The following is a 21663-nucleotide window of genomic DNA, read 5'->3' on the forward strand; positions in this document are numbered from 1 at the left end:
CAGAAAATTTTGTAGGCCCCTGGTTCTCCCTATACCAATTCTCATCTCGAATTGTGGTTTAATGGTATAATTTACAGCATACAGAAAACTCACTAGATAAAGGCTGAAGTCCTACCTCTAGGCCTGCCTCTCAAATATTTCCATATTTAAATTAAAATGTGTTTCTTTGCAAAGGGTGAGCTAGAGATCCTTTGAAAGCTTTCAAAAATAGGGTCAGGTTCATTTTTGGTCTACACTTATTATAGCTACACAACTTGGCTTGTCTTGGACAATTTGCCGGCTTCACTTCAGGAAGGAACAGCAAGAGATACTAAGATGATTTCTCAGGCTACCTCGTGCTCAGCTGGGAAGTTCGTGGAAGGCTCCCCTCTTCAACACCACCACTGATGAAAGGGATCTATTAAAAAGCACTGCGTTGGTTTACACTGCAGATTGAATGGAGCATTAAACGACTGCATTAGTATGACTGCAGTGGGGGTAATGGTGGCTTCCATAATGTTGTGATAACAGTTTCACGTAGGTGCAATCATTGTTCAAATGTTCTTATCTAATTTGTAACGAAATGGTGTCCAGCCTCCCTCCAGCAAACGCCCCCTCAGACCTCCCCTAACCCTCCAGTTCTATGCCACCTGCCCTTAGCACGTGTAAACAGATGAGGCAATATGTGTACTTTCAAATTGTCACCTATGTCTCACGAAGGTGGGAGATTACTGCAAATCACTTGGAAACGGCTCGTCGTCGGAGGCGTTTAGCGATACCGCCCACCAATACAGCTCAGATGTTCCTAATTTGATCACCCCATCCCCCCAGTTTGGGCTGTAATTTTCCAAACAGCCATATCTTCCTTTGCAAAAGTTAAAATCAATCCGGAAAGAAAGAATGCTGACTTCCTGGTACTAGATTCTGTAGGGTTCCTCTTTGTAGAGCTGCCAGATTGTGACCCATAAAGGAGAGAGAGGAGGAGAGAGAGAGAGAGGAGAGAGAGAGAGGAGAGAGAGAGAGAGGAGAGAGAGAGAGAGGAGGGGGGGAGAGAGAGAGAGAGAGAGGACTGGGGAGGGAGGAAGGGAAGGAGGCAGAGAGAGAGAGAGAGAGAGAGAGAGAAAGAGAGCGCGCGCGAGAGAGCGAGGATCGCTTGCTTCCTTGCTTCCTAAGCAGGGATTTGCCTGCGATGCGCGGCGAGAGGACTGCGGCGGCTGATTTACACAGTTGGCGCGGAGGAGGGGCCGGGGGTGCGGGGGGGCCCAGCTGGCGGAGGCTCCGGCGATGGGCTGATCTGGGGGCTCCCGAGCGCCGCTCCCTCGGTGCGCGATTTGGGGGCGGCTGATGGATCTGCCTTCGGGTTCCAGCCCCTGCGTGTCCTATCTCGCCTCCCTAATACCCGACCTGGCGCTCCCAGTTTTCGGAGCAGACGTCGGTAAGTAACGTGTAATCCGATTTCAGTTATTTCCTAGGCCATTAAAGTGGCACTTTTAAAGCAGGTCAGTCTGAGAAGATGCCGCTGCCGCCGCCGCCGCCGCCGCCGCCGCGAGCGTCTCCTTGGCCTGAGCCTTTCGGCCGCCCCCTCCCCCGCCCGGCTCTGGCCGGAGAAGTGAGGGTGCCTGAATGGTGAGCTGTCAGGGCACTCGCTCGCGGCCAGCGAGATCTCTGCACCTTGGTGCGCCGCGCGAGGTCTCCCACACCCGAGGCGCCTTTGGTGTGTACAGCCATACTGTTGTATTTGTCTCTGCTCCCTCCGCCTCCCTCCCTGCCGCCCCGCACCCCCCACCCCCCAACCTTGGCGGTCTGACCAATGCTGGGATCTGGGATCTAGTCACCCCTTCCTGCCTCCTTTCCGCCTCTGGTCCACACACCACCAAGCCCCCACGGCCACCCACCCAAAGGGCAAAAGAGCGCAGCCACCCGGGAAAAAGGCGAGGGCTCCTTCCCGTCTCCTCGGATAGCAGGAGGCCTCGGGCCGGGAACTGCGCGCTTCTGAGTGACAACCTTTCAGGAAGAGAGAGACAAGACAGAGAGAGAGCCGGAACCCGAGCCCCGGGCCCTCGGGAGCAGCGAGGCTCGCCGCTGGCTGATCCACAGCCCCGAGGTTCCACATCGAAGGAAGCCAGACGTGGGACGCTCACGCTGCGTGCCTGCCATCGGGCCACCTCGGGCTGTGGTCGGGAGCCCCCCTGACGCTAGGTGCGCGCCTGGCTTCGCTGGTATGCAAGCGACCATTTCCCTGAAGGTGGAAACGCTCGAACGGATTACAAGCGGGATTCGGGAGCAATCTGAAAGTTGCTAGCCAGCAGAGGAGACGCTGCAAGGCTCCAGCATGGTGGATACAATTCAGCCTCCCCGAGAGTTTGCCCCTCCCGCTGGGAAGCCCCTCGCCGCAAACCTCGGAGATGGTGAGCGCTCTGCGCCGCTAGGTACTCGCCGCCATCCTTTTCCTTACTTTGCCTAATTGAAACCAGTATGTCTCGCAGGCAGGGTGTGCAATGCACAGCACGCCAAGAGTTTGGCCGCCGCGTCTTCCGTACGCTCACAGGTGCTAGGGGTTTGTTGCATTTTTGAAGTGGATCGGTAGGTCTAAGGACGATGATGGAAGGAGGGGTACCGGAGACCAGCCTGCTCTCGGACCCCGTCTCTGGGGAAGGAAATCGTAAGTAACTCAGACAAATGGGCCAGGTGGCGGAGCGAGGGACCCCTCCCCCCAATAGCTCGCTCGCTGGTGTTGTAAAAAGATAGGAGGAAAACGGCTTGTGCTTCCCACAATTTTCCGTGTCTGAACAGACCCATTGTGCGTTTCGCCTGGCGACAGCGGATTAGCAAAGGATCTCTAGGAGACTCAAAGCTCTTCAGAAAATGAATGATGCAGCATTTTAATTATTTGTTCTAGGGGAGATCGTTCTGCTTCCATATTGGAAGATTTAACCTTCGATTTGGAGAGAGGAGAGGGTTCGCGGATCCGGCGATGGGAATGGGGAGGTGGGTAGGGGGCACAGCCAGGAGAAAGGGCTTCTTGTTCTCTGCACAAACAAATGGTGCTGGGCGCTCCCAGCAGGACGCGTAGGAAACCGGGCCCCCGGGCCCTCGTGTCCCCTAACTTTTGGAGTCTTCCCTGTCCCTTGGACACGCTATCCTGAAATGAAAGGAAGGAAAAGGATGAAATAGCCTTGAGGGCATGGCCCAAGTCCAGGCTTAGGGGGTTGTAGTTCACCAGACAACCGGACTTGATTGCAGAGAGACACTGGGGAGCACAGGGCAGCCTCCTGGTTACCCACTGATTTTATTAAATCATGGGTTCAGATAAAAATCCGTGAAAACAGTCCCCGCCTTTGCATATTGAACACGGAAGGTACTGGGAGTGCAGTGGGGTAGGGGGAAGGGGTGGAATTGTCTGTGGGGTCAGGCTGCTGGTTGGTGTTGGCTTGCTTCTTGGCTGAGACCTATCTGAGAATAGGGTGGGTCTGGAATAATAAGGGTGTAGAATGTTACAGGATTCTGCCCCCTGCTTATCTCATCGTTGGTTGCTGTACCAGTCTTAGCTACTGGGAGGAAGTGGACACAGGGACGGTCATTTTAAATGCACAATATCATGTTAATTGCTTATGACTTTTTAAAGGAACATTTTTAGTTTGATGATGCATATATTTTGGTGGCAAAAAAAATGGATAAGCTGTGCTTTTCTTTAAAATTTGGTTTTGCAAGGAATATTTCAAGGGAAAGTCACGACGACCTACTAACTCTGATCCCTTTGGGCAACTGAGGTTCAATCTAGTTCTTTAGTGACCAGGAAGTCCCTCCCCTCCCCTCTCCCCTTGGGTTGATGATAGGATTGGTGTATGCTGGGGTGAGGGAGGTATGCATCAGCCACACACAATTCCAGCTAGCTAGGCACCTCATCTGCACACTTGGCTCTCCTCAGTTTCCCCCTCAGCAGCATTTCCTCTCATCAGATAGGACTGTAGAATCACTTGAGCCTTTTAAAATTCCTTTTTGAGGTTTCCTGCCAACTATGACCTGGTGGTTCTTCTACATATCAACACCTTCCTCCAATCTAGCCCACTCTACTGCTCCCTACCACCCCGTTTCCAAAAATATCACAGATAAATATTTGGATTTTTAAAAGAAAGAAAGAAAAATAAAAAGAATCCAAATCCTGAAATCCTGCACTCGCTCTCCTCTGTGAGGGTTTTGCAGATGGAAGGAAGTGAAGTGTGCCGGCCGTTACCCAAGTGGTCTGCATCTCCCAGAGCCATGGCTTTGGTTTTAAAAGGGTGGAAGAAAACACATGGCTGTTAAATTCAGGGTAAATCAAGGGCTTTGAGCTGCAGCACAACAAAAGGATTCCTGGTGCAAAGGGATCGAAGCAAAATGCAGGAGAAACTCAGTCCAAGTTGCTCAGGCTGCCTGGGCTGTTACTCTGGACAATTCAAACAGAATTCAAACAGAATCAGCCAGATTCAGCACTTTTGCCCTGGGGACCTGGATTCCCCCCTCACCCTCACCTTTGGAGGGGATGTGTGCTGTAAAATGGATAATTCTTAGGAATAAATTCACTTTCCTAACCATCTGTGCTACAGAGAAGAGGATCACATCATCTAAGGGATTGGTTTCCTTGAAAGAAAAAAGGAAGAGAGAAGAGAGGAGAAGAGAGATGAAAAGAGGAGAGGAGAGGAGAGGAGAGGAGAGGAGAGGAGAGGAGAGGAGAGGAGAGGAGAGGAGAGGAAAGGAGAGGAGAAGAGAGTAGACGAGAGGAGAAGAGAGGAGACGAGAGGAGACGAGAAGAGCAGAGCAGAAGAGAGGAAATAAAAGGGAAGAAAGGGGAAACAACCTCATCTCCACCTCCCCCAGCAAAGGAATGTTTCCTGGGTTCATCTCTTACCAGTTCACTCTTGTTTCTTATTTCGCCAATTTGTCACTTAGACTCCTCCACTTCTTTTCCTTGCCCTGAAACGCACGCGCGCACACACATGCTCGCACAAACACACACACACACACACAGGCACACACAACTCAATAGTCAGGGCTTCCTAGTGCTCGCTCCCGACCCCATGCTAAGCGCGTTCCCCTGCTTGGAGCTCTTTTTCATGACGTGGAAAGCTGGCTCCAGGGTTACAGCACATATTAAAATTTAAAAAGAGAAAAGAAAAGGAAAAGAAAGAAAAATCCCGGGTGAGAGAAGTCCAAGATTCTGCTCCTTCCTTCCTCCCTGCCTTCTTCCCACCTTTCCTCCCAGTGCCCAATGATGTGCTGCTGGTGCCCATAGAGCAGCCACCGCGGAGGCGGCGGCAGCGGCGGCGGCAGCAGCAGCAGCAGCAGCAGCAGCAAAGCTGGAAGCCCGCAGCCCCTTCTCCCTCCCCTATTGAGTGTGCCAAGCAGCAGTTCTGCATCCTAAAGAAGCCCATTGAGGAGCACATTGCATTCCTGGCACGTCTCTAACTGGCCTTTTTCCCCCTCTTAGTCTCCCCCCAACCCCAGCTCCCTTTGCTTCAGTTTCAGCAAGAGGAGGGGCGGGAGAGGGAAAGAGATAGAATTCTTAAACTCAAGCTTTACCCCTCTTTTCATTGTTCAATGCTAAAAAAAAAAATCTGCAAAATGGGTAAGTCAAAGACATCTGGAGCCTATCTTTCCAAAACCTCAGGGTAGTAAAAAAAAAAAAAAAAACAAAAAAAAAACAAAAAAAAAAAAACAAAAAACAAGAAAAACATTTAAGAAAAGAGTGGTGAAGATGAAAGAGCTTAAGTAGATTTTAATATTTTATAAGGGAGACAGGGAAGACTAACTGGTGCTGCAATGTACCCTGGTCTGCCTTGTTTCTCTCTATCTCTCTTTTTCATTTAATTGTTTCTAAAAATTGAGTATTGCATGCCTGAGGCATATTTCTCTTTGCTTTCTCATGGTTTCTCTTTTCCTTACAGCTGTGTAAATTATATGCAAGTTGAATGTGAAGATTTATTCTTTTCATTTTCTCTATAAATTACATCATTGTGTTTTAAGTTGGAGGGTTAGTAAAATACTGCTTTGATATAGGTATCTGTGAAGGGAGAAAATGTATGCCTGAAGCTCCGGTTTATTTTTATTGATTAAAATCAGTCATTCAATTTTGATTGATATTTCAGTGACTCAGGAAGGATAATCTAATAAAACTGCATTCTTATAATTTATTTATGTGCACATTTTTATATACTGATGATATTAGTCAAGGAAAGAGAGCCATGGAGGAAGGTTCTGTATGTAGAAGAGTGCACTGCATCTGTTTCTTCCGATTGAAAAAGAATGATGTCTTCTTCTGAAATATATTTCATATGATAGTTTATTTATCAGCAGGTAAGAATTGAGGTTTCCATCCTCTCTTACCTTTAACCACCCACCCCTCCTAAACCAGTCTCCTGCTTTTCCAACTTTTTACAGGTTTCTGCATTGGTCATTCCAAACTAAGCTCCAAGAATGTTTTAATTCAGACATTCCCAGACACAGCATCCCTTAGGAGTCACTATCTTTAGCTCTGACAGTTGCATGGACACATTCTTCACAAGGACTAATCACTGGTAAAAGATTTAAATTGGCAAATGACACAAATATGTAGAAGTTATCTAATTAAAGGACAGGCCAATAATCTGTGCTTGGGCCAAAGGGAGAGGGGCATAGAGTGTTACGACCATACACTGAAATTGCATTTATCATGATCACTCACTTCTTAAAAGAATTCTTAAATTTTGGGGGATGCCAATCATTTCACACATCTCAGCAACTGATGTTGAGTAATAAGTTCCAATTTCATCATACTCTCTAATAACTTTGGGGTATATCTTTTTAGCAGTAGAAGCCTATAATTTTAGAAACATCTTTTTCCCCTATCAAAATTCCAATTTTATAATGGGCAGTGCCAATGTGACTTTAACAATCAATCAAGTGTAATGACCAAATTATTCCCAGTATTACTGGGTTTCCTTATGTCCAAAAGGTGCCACTCTATACTAATCTTATTATTTTCAATAAGAGGTAATACAAACTTTTTTTATTCATGTGATATGCCACTTACCAAATATGGCTTGGCTCTGGAAACTGTCATTGCATCGGTTCAATATTTCAATGTATCGCAAATTAAAATATAGCACACACTGTAAACATTAAGCATGTTGCTAACTCATTTTGAATGTCAGTTTCACAACTTCTTATTTTGATAATGTTCTTAAAAAGCCTCACATATAGGAGATAATTAAAATAGTACATATGGCTGCAAGCTAAATATCTGCATCTTTATTTCTGTTGCAGTTTTGTAATCAACCACGAATGATGAAACCGTCCGTAGCTGAGATGCTTCACAGAGGGAGGATGTTGTGGATAATTCTTCTAAGCACAATTGCTCTAGGATGGACTACCCCGATTCCCCTGATAGAGGACTCAGAGGAAATAGATGAGCCCTGTTTTGATCCATGCTACTGTGAAGTTAAAGAAAGCCTCTTTCATATACATTGTGACAGTAAAGGATTTACAAATATTAGTCAGATCACAGAGTTCTGGTCAAGACCTTTCAAACTGTATCTGCAGAGGAATTCAATGAGGAAATTATACACCAACAGTTTTCTTCATTTAAATAATGCCGTGTCCATTAACCTTGGGAACAATGCATTGCAGGACATTCAGACAGGAGCTTTCAATGGTCTTAAGATTTTAAAGAGGCTGTATCTACATGAGAACAAATTAGATGTCTTCAGAAATGACACCTTTCTTGGCTTGGAAAGTCTGGAATATCTGCAGGCAGATTACAATGTCATTAAACGTATAGAAAGTGGGGCATTTCGTAACCTAAGTAAGCTGAGGGTTCTCATTCTAAATGATAATCTCATCCCCATGCTCCCAACAAACTTATTTAAAGCTGTCTCTTTAACGCATTTGGATCTACGTGGGAACAGGTTGAAGGTTCTCTTTTACCGAGGAATGCTAGATCACATTGGCAGAAGCCTCATGGAGCTCCAGCTGGAAGAAAATCCTTGGAACTGTACCTGTGAGATTGTACAGCTGAAGAGCTGGCTGGAACGCATTCCTTACACTGCCCTGGTGGGGGACATCACCTGTGAGACACCTTTCCATTTCCATGGGAAGGACCTTCGAGAAATCAAGAAGACAGAACTGTGTCCCTTGCTGTCTGACTCTGAGGTGGAGGCTAGTTTGGGTATCCCCCACTTGACATCAAGCAAGGAGAATGCATGGCCAACTAAGCCCTCTTCCATGTTGTCCTCTGTGCATTTTACTGCTTCTTCTGTTGAATACAAGTCCTCAAATAAACAGCCTAAGCCCACCAAACAACCCCGAACACCAAGACCACCCTCCACATCCCAAGCTTTATATCCTGGTCCAAACCAACCTCCCATTGCACCTTATCAGACCAGACCACCAATTCCCATTATATGTCCTACTGGGTGTACCTGTAATTTGCACATCAATGACCTTGGTTTGACTGTCAACTGCAAAGAACGAGGATTTAATAACATTTCTGAACTTCTTCCAAGGCCATTGAATGCCAAGAAACTGTACCTGAGCAGCAATCTCATACAGAAAATATACCGTTCTGATTTTTGGAATTTTTCTTCCTTGGATCTCTTGCATCTGGGAAACAATCGTATTTCTTATGTCCAGGATGGGGCCTTCATCAACCTTCCCAACCTAAAGAGCCTCTTTCTCAATGGCAATGACATAGAGAAGCTGACACCGGGCATGTTCCGAGGCCTACAGAGTTTGCACTACTTGTACTTTGAGTTCAATGTCATACGAGAAATCCAGCCTGCGGCCTTCAGCCTCATGCCCAACTTGAAACTGCTGTTCCTCAATAACAACTTGTTGAGGACCCTTCCAACGGATGCCTTTGCAGGCACATCCCTGGCCCGGCTCAACTTGAGGAAGAACTACTTCCTCTACCTTCCTGTGGCTGGCGTCCTGGAACACTTGAATGCCATTGTCCAGATAGACCTCAATGAGAATCCTTGGGATTGCACTTGTGACCTGGTGCCCTTTAAACAGTGGATTGAAACCATCAGCTCAGTCAGCGTGGTAGGTGATGTGCTTTGCAGGAGCCCTGAGAACCTCACCCACCGTGATGTGCGTACTATTGAGCTGGAAGTTCTCTGCCCAGAGATGCTGCATGTTGCACCAGCTGGGGCATCCCCAGCCCAGCCTGGAGATTCTCACCTTGTTGGGGGGCCAACAAGTGCATCACCTTATGAGTTCTCACCCCCTGGGGGCCCTGTGCCGCTTTCCGTATTGATCCTCAGCCTGCTGGTTCTGTTTTTCTCCGCAGTCTTTGTCGCTGCAGGCCTCTTTGCCTATGTGCTCCGCCGGCGACGGAAGAAGCTGCCCTTTAGAAGTAAGCGGCAGGAAGGCGTGGACCTCACTGGCATCCAGATGCAATGCCACCGGCTATTCGAGGATGGTGGAGGCGGTGGTGGTGGTGGAAATGGAGGTGGAGGTCGACCAACGCTTTCCTCCCCAGAAAAGGCCCCTCCTGTGGGGCATGTGTATGAGTACATCCCGCATCCAGTTACCCAGATGTGCAACAACCCCATCTATAAGCCTCGCGAGGAGGAAGAAGTGGCCGTATCATCGGGCCAGGAAGCAGGGGGCGCGGAGCGTGGGGGCCCTGGGACACAACCACCGGGAATGGGTGAGGTTCTCCTAGGAAGTGAGCAATTTGCTGAGACACCCAAGGAGAACCACAGCAACTACCGGACCTTGCTGGAGAAAGAGAAGGAGTGGGCCCTGGCCGTGTCCAGCTCCCAGCTAAACACCATAGTGACGGTGAATCACCATCACCCTCACCCTCACCACCCGGCAGTCGGTGGGGTTTCAGGGGTGGTCGGGGGGTCCGGGGGAGACTTGGCTGGATTCCGCCACCATGAGAAGAACGGCGGGGTGGTGCTGTTTCCTCCAGGGGGAGGCTGTGGTGGTGGCAGTATGCTACTAGACCGAGATAGGCCACAGCCAGCCCCCTGCACGGTGGGATTCGTGGACTGCCTTTATGGCACAGTGCCCAAATTAAAGGAACTGCACGTCCACCCTCCTGGCATGCAATACCCAGACTTACAGCAGGACGCCAGGCTCAAAGAAACCCTTCTCTTCTCAGCTGGAAAGGGCTTCACAGACCACCAAACCCAAAAAAGCGATTACCTCGAGTTAAGGGCCAAACTTCAAACCAAGCCGGATTACCTCGAAGTCCTAGAGAAGACAACATACAGGTTCTAACGGAAAGCTGAAAATAAATTAGTGCTTTTTTTTTTTTTCTTTTTTTTTGGAAAGGAAAAGGAAAATAAATCTACCCCTCGCTCCCTTTCATTTGTCCCAGTAACTCCATCCTCACCATCTTTCCTGTCCTGAACAGGACTGACATCGCATGACAATTCGAGACACAGATGTATGCTCTCCCTTCTCAGATGTGATTTGGAGGAAGGGCCACACTCAGATCATTAATCAATGAAGTGCCTTCGCAGACTTTTGCCAGCAAATGTTACCATTATTTTTTTATACTGAAACTTAAGACTTTGACTGTGCCATGTATAAGGTATACTGGGGATCGTTCTATTGATCCTAATTCAGTAAAATTCAAAGTGTCTTTTTATTTTCAATAACTTTTTTCTTTAGTTAGAATTTTGTTCAAAAGGGAGGGGGGAATTGACGTTTGTGGCTTTCTTTCCTCTTCCCATCATGGCACAGATTCTGTACATGTATGAACAATGCAGTTTGCTGCATGCCTGGAAACTGCAAGACGGGGAGGGGGGGCGGGTCTTGCTCGAATGTTCTCACTCATTCTTGTCTCTCACGCACATACTCAGCCCACAGGTCCTTGCACAGTTAGGTCCTCTTTCTGCTCTTACAGGTACACACACACCAACACACACACACACACATGCACACACACACACCACGTCCATTCAACCCAAACTACTTAGTTCGGGTTTGATACATTTCTCTCCTCTCTGGAGTTTCACCTGCCCTTCTTCCCTAGTGTACAGCTCACAGCATCTCTCCTACCACCCTGGAAAAGTCACATTCGAGGCTGGATCCTACTGAAGTGAAGGCCTGGTGGTTTAACAGCTGGAGACAGACGCCTAGGGATAAGTACCCTCTTTGTGACACTTCATCCTGACACCAATATTTTTTGGAGAACATGTGCACTTTCTTATATATATATATATAATATTAAAAAATTAAAAAGCAACTGGGTATATATCACTAACAGCTTTGTAGGAAGCACTTTTAATGTTTTCTCTCACACACACAAAGATTCAAAAGAAATGTGCATATATTTATTCTGTAATTTCAGTGATTATAAATTGTAAAGGTAATGTTTAATCATTGTATAGTGATTATGCGTCTGGTATAGCTTTCCTAATAAAAAGTTTTTGAAAAACATAATATATTATATATAGAGGATACAAAGCTTGAACCTTAAACTTCAGCTATGCCATGCCTTTCGTGCTCCCATCTTACAAATATATTTCTTTTATTTGTTATACAGAAAACTAATTTATTAACAAGTTTGATTCACTGTGATGTTGATAAGTCTTATAATCCATTACCCCCATCCCATGCTAGGATACAATTAGGGCTTAATGAAATCTGATTTATAGTTCACTTCTTTTTCTTGGATTGTGAATTTCAAACTTAGTATCCCAATGACGCATCGTTCGCAAGGTAGGATGCATTTGGGGGAAATTAACTACATGGCTAAAAACTACAGAATTATCAGGAGAATGGATTCAAGGATTTATGCATTTCCAGATAGTAAATGACATAGAGGAAAAGAAAGGTGAACTTGTTATTCTTGGAAAGCTAGGCACTAAAATCAGACATATATACTCTTACCTACGCACAGGTACACATAGCACCCAATCAAAGGTCTCGGAGCCAGTTCAACTTTCAGAATCCCATTATCTGTGGAAGTTGTCAGTGCTATATTTGGCTACCATTTTTTGTTTTCATTTTTTTGTTTCGTTTTGTTTTGTTTTGTTTTGTTTTGTTTTTCTAACCACTCACTACAACTGGCCCCAGAATGCTTGATCTAAGGGGATGCCGAATGAGGTTTCCTTTTTGGACAGTAAGGTTATGCTACAAAATTAATCTGACAATAATCCAAGTTATTATCTATTTCCATGTGAACAAAACCAAAGACATTGGATTTTTTTTTTTTAGGTGCCAGTATTTTGTTCAAAAGAAACTGGAGAGCTTTGAGGCAGTCATAAATTCAGCCAGCAGAGGGCAGCAGAGCTCCAATGATCCACCAACAGCGCTGCAGCCTTGCGCAGGGAGGCCAGTGTTTTTAACTAGTGTTTCCTCCAACTGCCCTTAGAAATTGTCATTATGTGTTGAATGTAATTCATCACAAGTCACTGATGCCTTACATCACATTTTTCCCCACAAGGAATTAGAATAGCAGCTTCTAAAGGTCTGTGGTTGATACACTAAGGCACTGTACTTAAAACAAGCCCATAAATGTCTAGAAGAACATACTCTATATATATCCTGAAATTTTCATGTAAGTACCAACACAGGTACTCAAACTAATAAAAAACTCAAGGCAACAATATAAAACTCTGAAATTTCACTGCTCCCTTGCGGACATGTTGTACCTATAACTTTGTCTCTATTATTTGAAGTATGTTAGAGAACAGAAAAGATCCCATGAATATGATTCACTCTCTAATTTTTTGTACAATATTTAAGTAAAGCTCTTCTTATACCAGAAAGTCAGTTCCATGATTAAATAGGTGTCATTCCTTTTTTGTTGTTTTCTTCTATATTCTTCTTCTTCTTGATTTTACTTTGCAAGTCACCTTTTCCCCATCTGTTGTTTTGCCTTTCTCATTCTTTCCAATCGTCTCCCTCCTCCACGAATTTCTTTTTGTAAGGCACAGAAACTCAGTACTTTCCCCAAAGTGTTTGGGAACCTAAATTTTGGAATCTCAATTTATCATGCTTCCATTTCTTCCAATCAAAACATTTTGGTGAATGGTAGAAAGCATGTATCCAGTAAAAATTCAGCGTGCAAAGCCAGATACTGCTGAACACCATCACCATAACATGGCTTATTGCACCAATCAAGATAAAGTGTGATCCCTGAAAGACAAAGACCCTGATGCTTCCAACATTTGAAAGATGAGTCTCCACAAACCTTATTAATTTGCAATATAACTTGATAATAATGATGCTTAAATTCATATATAAAATAGAGAGACTATCTTGTCTTAAACAGAGCTAGAAATTTCTCCCTTGAATAAGGAATAAATTTGATGAAAATAAATTTATATGAGAGTGGAATTTTCTACTCAAGGAGATAATTTTTTCTTCCAGGGAGATTTCTACCCCCTGATCAAACCACCTATTTTAGCTGTGCATTAAAATTACTTAAATTAGCTTTAATTTATAATTCCTGATGTGTTTTCATGAAATATCATGGTATATAGGTACTATGGTTAGGATCTATTTTATGTTTTGCTACAGTAAAATATTTTTTTAAGAAAAAAATAGATCACTAATGAACTTCATAGTTGTTAGTCGATTTGATTGAAGCAGTACCAAATCTTACATATATTTGCTATTACTCATTGCTATTTTTATTACTAATGATAGTAATAATACTGGAAATAATAAACATATTGAAATATCCCTTAATCTATAACATGGTTAGTGAAAAATAATTGAAAATGAACTATCAGTTTAATTCAGTAATAGTTTAACATGTTATATATCATATATGGTATTATTTATGTGTATGCCTTTATATTTTTATTTAGAAAGTTATCTTATTTCATCTAATTGCAAAATAGTTAAGAAGTAAGGATGATGAATACCATATTTTAATAAAAGGTTCAGAGAGAGAGATTGCAAGGCAACTTTAATGACTGAGTTTGGAAGTTGTTATTTTTATTTTTTCTTACCTATGAATGTTGATTTTAAACCCTTGATATCTGAAAATAATGTTTGTGTTTAGGATGATAAAAATTCATAATGTGACATAGAACAAAAGGACTCGTCTTTAACCACTGCAAAGCATTTTTATTCATTTAGTGCAAAGTGATTATTTGTGCAGTCCCATCATTTTGCAATTTTGTTGTCTAAGCCAAGAAAGGTTGCACTTTTGTGAAATGACTATGACAAAGAAAGCAAGGAGATGCTTCAAAAGATGAGAGGTGTATTATTATAGCATCAAGATAATGTGAGAGGAAATGATAATAAAAGGACACTTCATCTTATGTGATTTGAGCTGGTTTAATTTGAATTTAGACGTTGATAAATTAGCTCAAAACCCTCAACTCTGAAAATTCAGGTGAACAGAACTTAAATGATATCATTAAATTTACCATATATGTGTTTTGTTTAATATGCGATAGGCCTTTTAAAAGTAAGAGGAGCAATAACACATGTGTCATTGGGCAATCGTGTGTGTATATACAGCACTATTATATATGTATATACAGTGTATATACATGTATATAACTTACAGATGCTGAATTCTGTGTATAGTGTGCATTTTTATTACATGTATAACACTTTCCATTTTCTGCATTTATTTTTCCTGTCTAGATACCCCTCAAGTGAGGCTGGATGAAATTATGAGTTTTCATTTTGAGAATATTTACCTGTAAAAAGTAATGCTGTAATGAATACTTCTGAATTTAAAAGTTCTTTTATCTGCCATTCTGTTTCTTTTTGTTGTTTAACAAAGAGGGCAAATCTCCATCACATTGTGATTTATTCAAGTTAAACCTTCATGGTAAAGGGACCCCATTCTTACAAGAATGCAACTTAAGTCAAATGAAAATCAAATACTTTTTTCTTTCATTTCTGTATTTCTAGAATAGATTTTATAAGTAAAAACAATTTTAATAGATGTATTGATGAGATAAGACCTTTGTAATTTATCTACATATTTAGAAAAAGTGAAATATTGAAGTTGAATTGTGAAAAGTGAAGAACCAGTGTTAAGATATTCATCATCCCATTTTGTTTCTTTTAATATCCCCTGTAATTTAAAATGCTTAGGAATAAGCAGAGCTCACCATTTGTGGCATGCATAAATGTAAATGGAATCTGAGTAGAAGGGGCAGCTTTTTCTTATCAGGAATGCAGGTAAACAACAGGAGTTGCTGGTCTTGAAGAGGTAATGCTCTAACCAGCTTCTTCTGATAACATTTGGTCTTGAGACTAATATGTTTAATTTTGAGAAAATATATCATTTGCCTTCTATTATACTCATACAGATGATTTTTCAGTGTCTAAATTCTTAAAGGAAATAATATTTTTTTAAAGATTTTATTTATTTATTTGAGAGGTAGAGTTACAGACAGTGAAAGGGAGAGACAGAGAGAAAATCTTCCGTCCATTGCTTCACTCTCCAAGTGGCCACAATAGCTGGAGCTGTGCCGATCGAAAGCCGGAAGCCAGATGCTTCTTCTCCCTTGCGGGTGCAGGGGCTCAAGCACTTGGGCCATCTTCCACTGCTTTCCTGGGCCACAGTAGAGAGCTGGATTGGAAGAGGAGCAGCTGGGACTGGAACCTGTGACTATACAGGATGCTGGCACCACAGGCAGAGGATTAACATACTGCGCCACGGAGCTGGCCCCAGGAAATAGTATTTATGATGAACCTGAAAGACACATAGCTAAAGAGACATTATAATAAATTTATGGTTGGACCCAACCCCTAGAATAACTTTAAACATTAAAACATGATAAACATTCATAAAAAAATAAAAACTGTCTTCATTACCATTCAGTAACAAAGAGACTCAATATACTTAATCAAAGGTTTTTTTTTTTTTTTTTTTTTTTAGTGTATTTAGTCTATCTACTTGTTTTTGAGTAATGCAGTGAGTGATAGAGTTTACAGGGTATTAGATTATATCAAAACTGAACAAGTTTCATAAAAATGTGCTAATGATCATGTAAAGATAATCTGAATATTTTAATTAAATTATAAATATTAGTATACTGTGCCCTAATTAAGGAAAGGCACTAAATTATCTGTATAATGCTCTATTATATGTGAAGATGGAACTATTGTTACAGGTTTAGAGTTCGTTTGAATGATAGAACACTATATCATGATTTTTAGTAGCTTGAAAACAAGAGCACTTCCATTTCCTGGAAATGACAAATGTTAGCTCTGAAGAGAGACGCTAAAACAAAGATGTCCTCCGATTGTGTGGGAAGATGGGAAGAAGTGCTCTTCTCTCTTCAGACCTGACTCCTTTCACCACTGCCTGCTGAAAGCACAGCTCCTACTTCTGTTTCTGACTCTACCAAGATATTCTTCTGACTAATGACAGATTCAGTGAGCTCAAGTTAGGTGCCAAGGCAAGATCAGGGATTGATGAGTGTCTTCACATCTGATGACAAAATATCCTATTCACTTATCTTTGTACCTCAGTTAAGAAAATAATTCAACAAATCTCTCCTCCTCGTGGAAACATTTCTAAGTCTGGTAAAATAAAAAACAAAAAAGCAGAATCTCAATGCTAGATCAATTTGTGTAAATCAACAATAAGCAAATGTTTTTAAAATATAAAACCTAGTTTTAAAATCTTACAGACTTGATTTTTCTCATCTGGTGTTCCATTTATCTTTTCCATGGAATCCAAAATATTGATTTAATTAAGATTAAAACTTCAATGCAATATATTTATATAAAAATAGTTGCCTTTGACTAGAATCCACACATCATTTCTTTAAATTTGGACCATCCAGGTGTTACATTGTTACTTTGAATTGAGGATTTTTTTTAATGGGATTCTAGTAAAACAATTTATCTTAAAAGCCCTCCCTCACCATCATCCACCTTTTTTTTTTGTTTGTTTTTTGTTTTTTTTGGGGGGGGGGTTGTAATAACTAACTTTATACTAAAAATAAGTTTGTTAAAGATAGTCTTTGAAAAAAAATTTAACCACACAAAAAGACATATTATTTGGGGGAAAAAAAGAAAACTTGTAGTTCTATCTAATTTGGGTATTTTATAGTATTAAATTGAGTGGGGATTTCTTTTTCTGCTTGTGTTCCTCTTTTCCAGATTTAGATTCAAAAAATTGAAATATGTTCCTCTGTTTCAAATTGATAGTTCCTTTTTTGTATTCTAGCTGGCTGTAAAAAGGGAAGTGAGTGAGAAATGTTAATTATGGGAATAAGTAATCTCTCTGTGGAATAACCAGGTCCATAAATCTCATTTTTTCTTCAGGGAACCTTTAACAAAAAGAGCAATGGACAGAAAATGGGAAGAAATGAAAATGCTCTCCCTTTCTGAAGACTTGATAAAAGCTTAATGGAGAAAGTCTGAGCTAGGCTTTCATATTAATTTTGATTTCTCTCTGTGGAAGACTTTATGTCTCATAATAGGTCCACTGTATCTGCCAGTGTAGTTCTGAGGCACTTCAATTACCATGTTGTGCCACACTAACTGGACATTAAAACCTTTAACAGTAACTAAACTATACTCCTAAATTTGAATTATAATTAATTTTTAATGACAAAAATAACTAAGATAAACTGAGGTAACAATGCATCCTAAACCAGTTAGCATTGTCCATGGTACAGACATGTGCCTTTATTAACACTTATTTTTTTTCTTAAAAAAATTGTTTCCCTGCATAAATAAGAACACCTCATGAATTGAATGAACTCTTCATTATAACAATTAATTTTGGGGACATTTTGATATTACTTTGTCTTTCTCCCCCATTCCAGAATGCATTTAAGGAACAAAAGCAATTATTAATGTTTATTTAAGAAAACCATGTATATTTAAATGATTTATCAGGTAGTATATTCTAGACTATGACTATCTCAAATCCAGATATACATATTTCGAAGAATTTCTCATTAACTATAATATCATTCTCTATTTCTGTTTATAATTTGAATTTTACCAGTATAAACTATTTGAAAAAGCTTCTTAATTTGGACCATATACTCTTCTTTCTTTGTGCATGTGTAAAACTTATAGCTGAGCACTTGCTCAAAGGAATTGTGGCTATGTATATTCACACATATGTATTTTATTTAACAGCATTTTAATCAAATATGTGACAATTTGCATCATACAGTGTTGCACTTAGGACAATGTTGGTAAGCTGTAGTGTAGAATGTTGAACCAGTAATGTTTAATTTGTTAAATGACTACACTTGAGTTTGATATTTAATCAGTTTTCATTTAAATTTAAGCATGGCTAAGCAGTTCTGAGATACTCTGTTCACTACTCCCACCCCATTTCAAAAACATGAGTTAGCATATTAATCATTGTGCCCTAATTCAAAGAAGAGAGGGTAAAGATATTGATTCTTGGGGAACTTTTCTGAAAACTATACTCTGCTTAACCTAACTGTAATACACACAGCTTCACTCTTATTTCCACTGTTAGGATCAACACAGAATAATGGAAAGAAATGTTGCGAACAGAAAATGAAGAGACAGAGAAGATAATGCGTGGTCAAATGGACAGAAACTTCTGAAGTACTTTGATATATCAATTCATCAGCTTCTTTGTGGAATACTGTTCTCTGCAAGAGTCTGGCCACAAACCAACCCATCTCTCAGAATTTTATCTTTTAGAATTTGCAATTTGTTCACTCTTATTTTGCCCAGATCACTGTGGATATTTTATTTTCTGAAAATACATACTTTGAGGGGCATCAAAATTAAAGTCCAAATTTCCTTCATTCAACAGCCCTTTCCTGATACAGTAAACTAAAAGTTTGGAATTTTCTCAAAGATTCATGGACATTGTTTACACTTTGCTGATTTGGGTATGTTGGAATATTTTATCCTAAGTGTTCCTTCAGTCATTTTGTCTCTCTGCGCCAAGAATTCTGGCTTTTCAATTATACTGTAAGCACTTGAGAGCACAGACTGTCTTAAAGGTGTTTTGTAGTCCATGGTGTAACCCATATTTTACACAGCTTTGGGCAATATATTATCATCAAAATCCCAGGTTTCATCAATCTTGTTTCTAGAATAGTCACAGTATTGCCTTCCTGTTGTTTCCAACACAGAGCCTTAGTAGTACCAGACACTAGAGGAACATTTGCTTAATAAATGAATGAACAAAGTTTTAAAATTTGTGTGGATGATAGGTTCTTACAAAAGTTGTCAGTCTTCTGGTAGAAATGATAAACATGAAGGAGTTTGGTGTGCAAGAGAGATAGTAAGAAGTGTAACAGTATGGTAATCTAATGATTTCTTTTACTTTCCTTAACTTTATTAATAATACACACACTAAACTCAAGAAATCGAGATTGAAGAACATTGAATAATATGAGCCTTTTTCTAGGAAGAAAGTAATGGAGAAAAGAAAGGAAGAGAGGGAGACCTTGAGGAAGGAGGAAAGAGAGTACAGATGTGTAGAGCTCAGCTGTATCTTCCTCTGGAGCAGGCAAAGCAGAGAAAGGGGCATTGCAAACAGAATAAAAAATGGTACTCCTGAAGATTTTGGTTTGTTGGTTCAATGTTTACAAAAAACTGTGATAGTTTAGTAGGTCTGTTGATGTTTTTATGATGATTCCTTAGCAGTTCTAACACTTCGCTGGAAATTATACCAGAGTGTTAATCTGGCCAAGAGTATTAAAATAAAGCGGGGAACACTTACGAGTACTAAACATATCACCTTTCTTTAGAGAACTGAGCAGTCTCAATAATTTTTGTATCTTCTATTCAACCAAAATATACAAGAATTTCACAATGGGAGTGAGATAATATTGCTAACTCTATTACTTTATTTCAAATTCTGACCCTGTTGTGAACAAAGGTGAAGAAAGAATAGATGATGAACAAAAGCTTGTATGAGTGATCCTGTGGATGAATATATAACTGTATGTCTTCCATTTTCCCATTTTAGTGCATATCAAACCAAATTTTCAGTTAGGTAGTGTAAGATCTTTTAAAAAAGTATGTTTTTACTGAAGTTTGAATGTTTTAAAATTTTATTTTAAATTCATTTGTATAAAGGGAACAAATTTCAGGTATTATATATTTACAGTTTTAAGAACAGAACAATGCTTCTAGTTCTCCCTCCTCCTTCCCTTCTTATCTTTTAATATTTGTGACAACATACTTTCAGTTTACTTTGTAATCACAAGCTTAATCCTCCACTATACAAAGAATTCAACAAGTAGTATGTAGAAAGACCACTGTTCCTCAGGAGTATAGACAAGGGCTATAAACATAAATTAAATATCAAGATGTCGATTTTATTCATACAAATTACATTTTTGTGCCCTATATGTTAGTTACCACCAATCAGAGAACACATATTGTGTTTCTTTTCTTGAAATATTACTATGATCACACTCCCTTCCATCTTACTGAAGGCTACAAACATCAACTAGAGTTTATTTAATTGTGAATTTAGCACAATAAAAAACATTTAAGGAAGATAAGACAGCAAAGTCATACCTTGTTATTTTTATATACACTATGAGCACTTATTTTATTTAAAGTATGGGTATCAATATGAAAATTTAGAGCTGGTTTGTGAATGCTTGTCCTTGTGGTCCTATACCATAGCTGTCTTAATGTGACTTTGTGTTAAAGTTATATAACCTTGTTGGCATTTTATGTTGTCTTTGAAGTATACTTGTGATTGAATGCTAATCCTATTAGAGAAAAAAGTGATCCTAAACCGTATATTTGCATATTTTAGTACATTTTGAGTATAATTTAATTATTTTAGAAGTCATTTAGCAACACACTGTGCAAAATGGATTGCAGGATTTTCAACTGTTGTCAAAGCAAATAAATGGCATATAGTCAAACATGTAAAAAATGTACCATAAAGTATATCTTGATACTTAATAGAATCAGGAATATAAGGATAACACATCCTTCAAACATAAAGTAGGCATGTATAAAATCAAAATCTGGAAATACTATCTTTGAGATGATTTAGCATATTGGGATTTTAAGATAAAATATTTATAAATGTGTATACATGTATCAATATCCCAATCTTATTAACATTTCCATGAATAAAAATGATAAAATTCATAAAAAGGTTAGTATACAACTTATAAAAACTATGAAAATGACACATGAATTGTTTTATATATTAACCCTCTGTAAAATCTTAGTAGATATTTTAACTTAAATTCTTCTAAATAACCAGCTGTGTAAAACATGTTATACCGAGAGCAGATGTGGTGATAATTAATAACTCACAGGAAAAGTTTTTAGATACCTTAAAAACACTCATAGTCAAACTATAAGTTTTATTGGAGTTTTATAGAGTGCTGATATCTACAAAACATGAAAAGTAGTTTTTATTGCATACTAAGATGTTCCGTTTTGTTTGATTGTTTAGAGTTGTGGATAGCAGTGTGGTCAGAATTATTTCAGAGTGGAGAATATGCTATCATGACAGTATGCAGATTTTGCTCTGAGTCAAAATTATTTCTTATGAGTGATGTTCATTGCATGAATGACCAAAACAAAAGAAACAAAGGAAAAAGATGAAAAACAAACTCAGAAACCATGAACTTATTTAAGTGTTTGTTATAAGGATTTAGATTTTCTCTGCTTTCTGCTATTATAAGCAAGACTAGATAGAAAAAGACTGTAGTGACATGTAATGCATCCTTGTGTTCATGTTTCTCAGCTGAGGTATCTATTGTATGATAGAAATCAAGTTAAAAGAGGATCCTA

General features: G+C 40.2%; 1 protein-coding gene across 4 annotated transcripts; it reads left to right on the forward strand.

Moving 5' to 3' along the window:
- The first annotated feature begins 1050 nt into the window (after positions 1-1050).
- On the forward strand, positions 1051-20997 carry SLITRK3 (SLIT and NTRK like family member 3). 4 transcript variants are annotated; one of them, XR_011388070.1, is made up of 3 exons: positions 2255-2387; positions 7261-10540; positions 18389-20997. XR_011388070.1 is itself a non-coding variant. In XM_008266433.3 (2 exons), exon 2 carries the CDS (start codon positions 7279-7281, stop codon positions 10222-10224), a length of 2946 nt encoding a protein of 981 aa, XP_008264655.1. In that variant the 5' UTR covers positions 1051-1414; positions 7261-7278; the 3' UTR covers positions 10225-19799. The 4 variants fall into 4 exon arrangements, 3 of the variants coding, with proteins under 3 accessions (XP_008264655.1, XP_008264654.1, XP_008264656.1); XM_008266433.3 differs by lacking the exon at positions 2255-2387 and adding an exon at positions 1051-1414 and having other exon boundaries at positions 7261-19799; XM_008266432.4 differs by having other exon boundaries at positions 7261-19799.
- Positions 20998-21663: the final 666 nt, after the last annotated feature.

The sequence above is a fragment of the Oryctolagus cuniculus genome, chromosome 4 (genome assembly GCF_964237555.1).
Source record: "Oryctolagus cuniculus chromosome 4, mOryCun1.1, whole genome shotgun sequence".
In the NCBI taxonomy this organism is placed as follows: Eukaryota; Metazoa; Chordata; class Mammalia; order Lagomorpha; family Leporidae; genus Oryctolagus; species Oryctolagus cuniculus.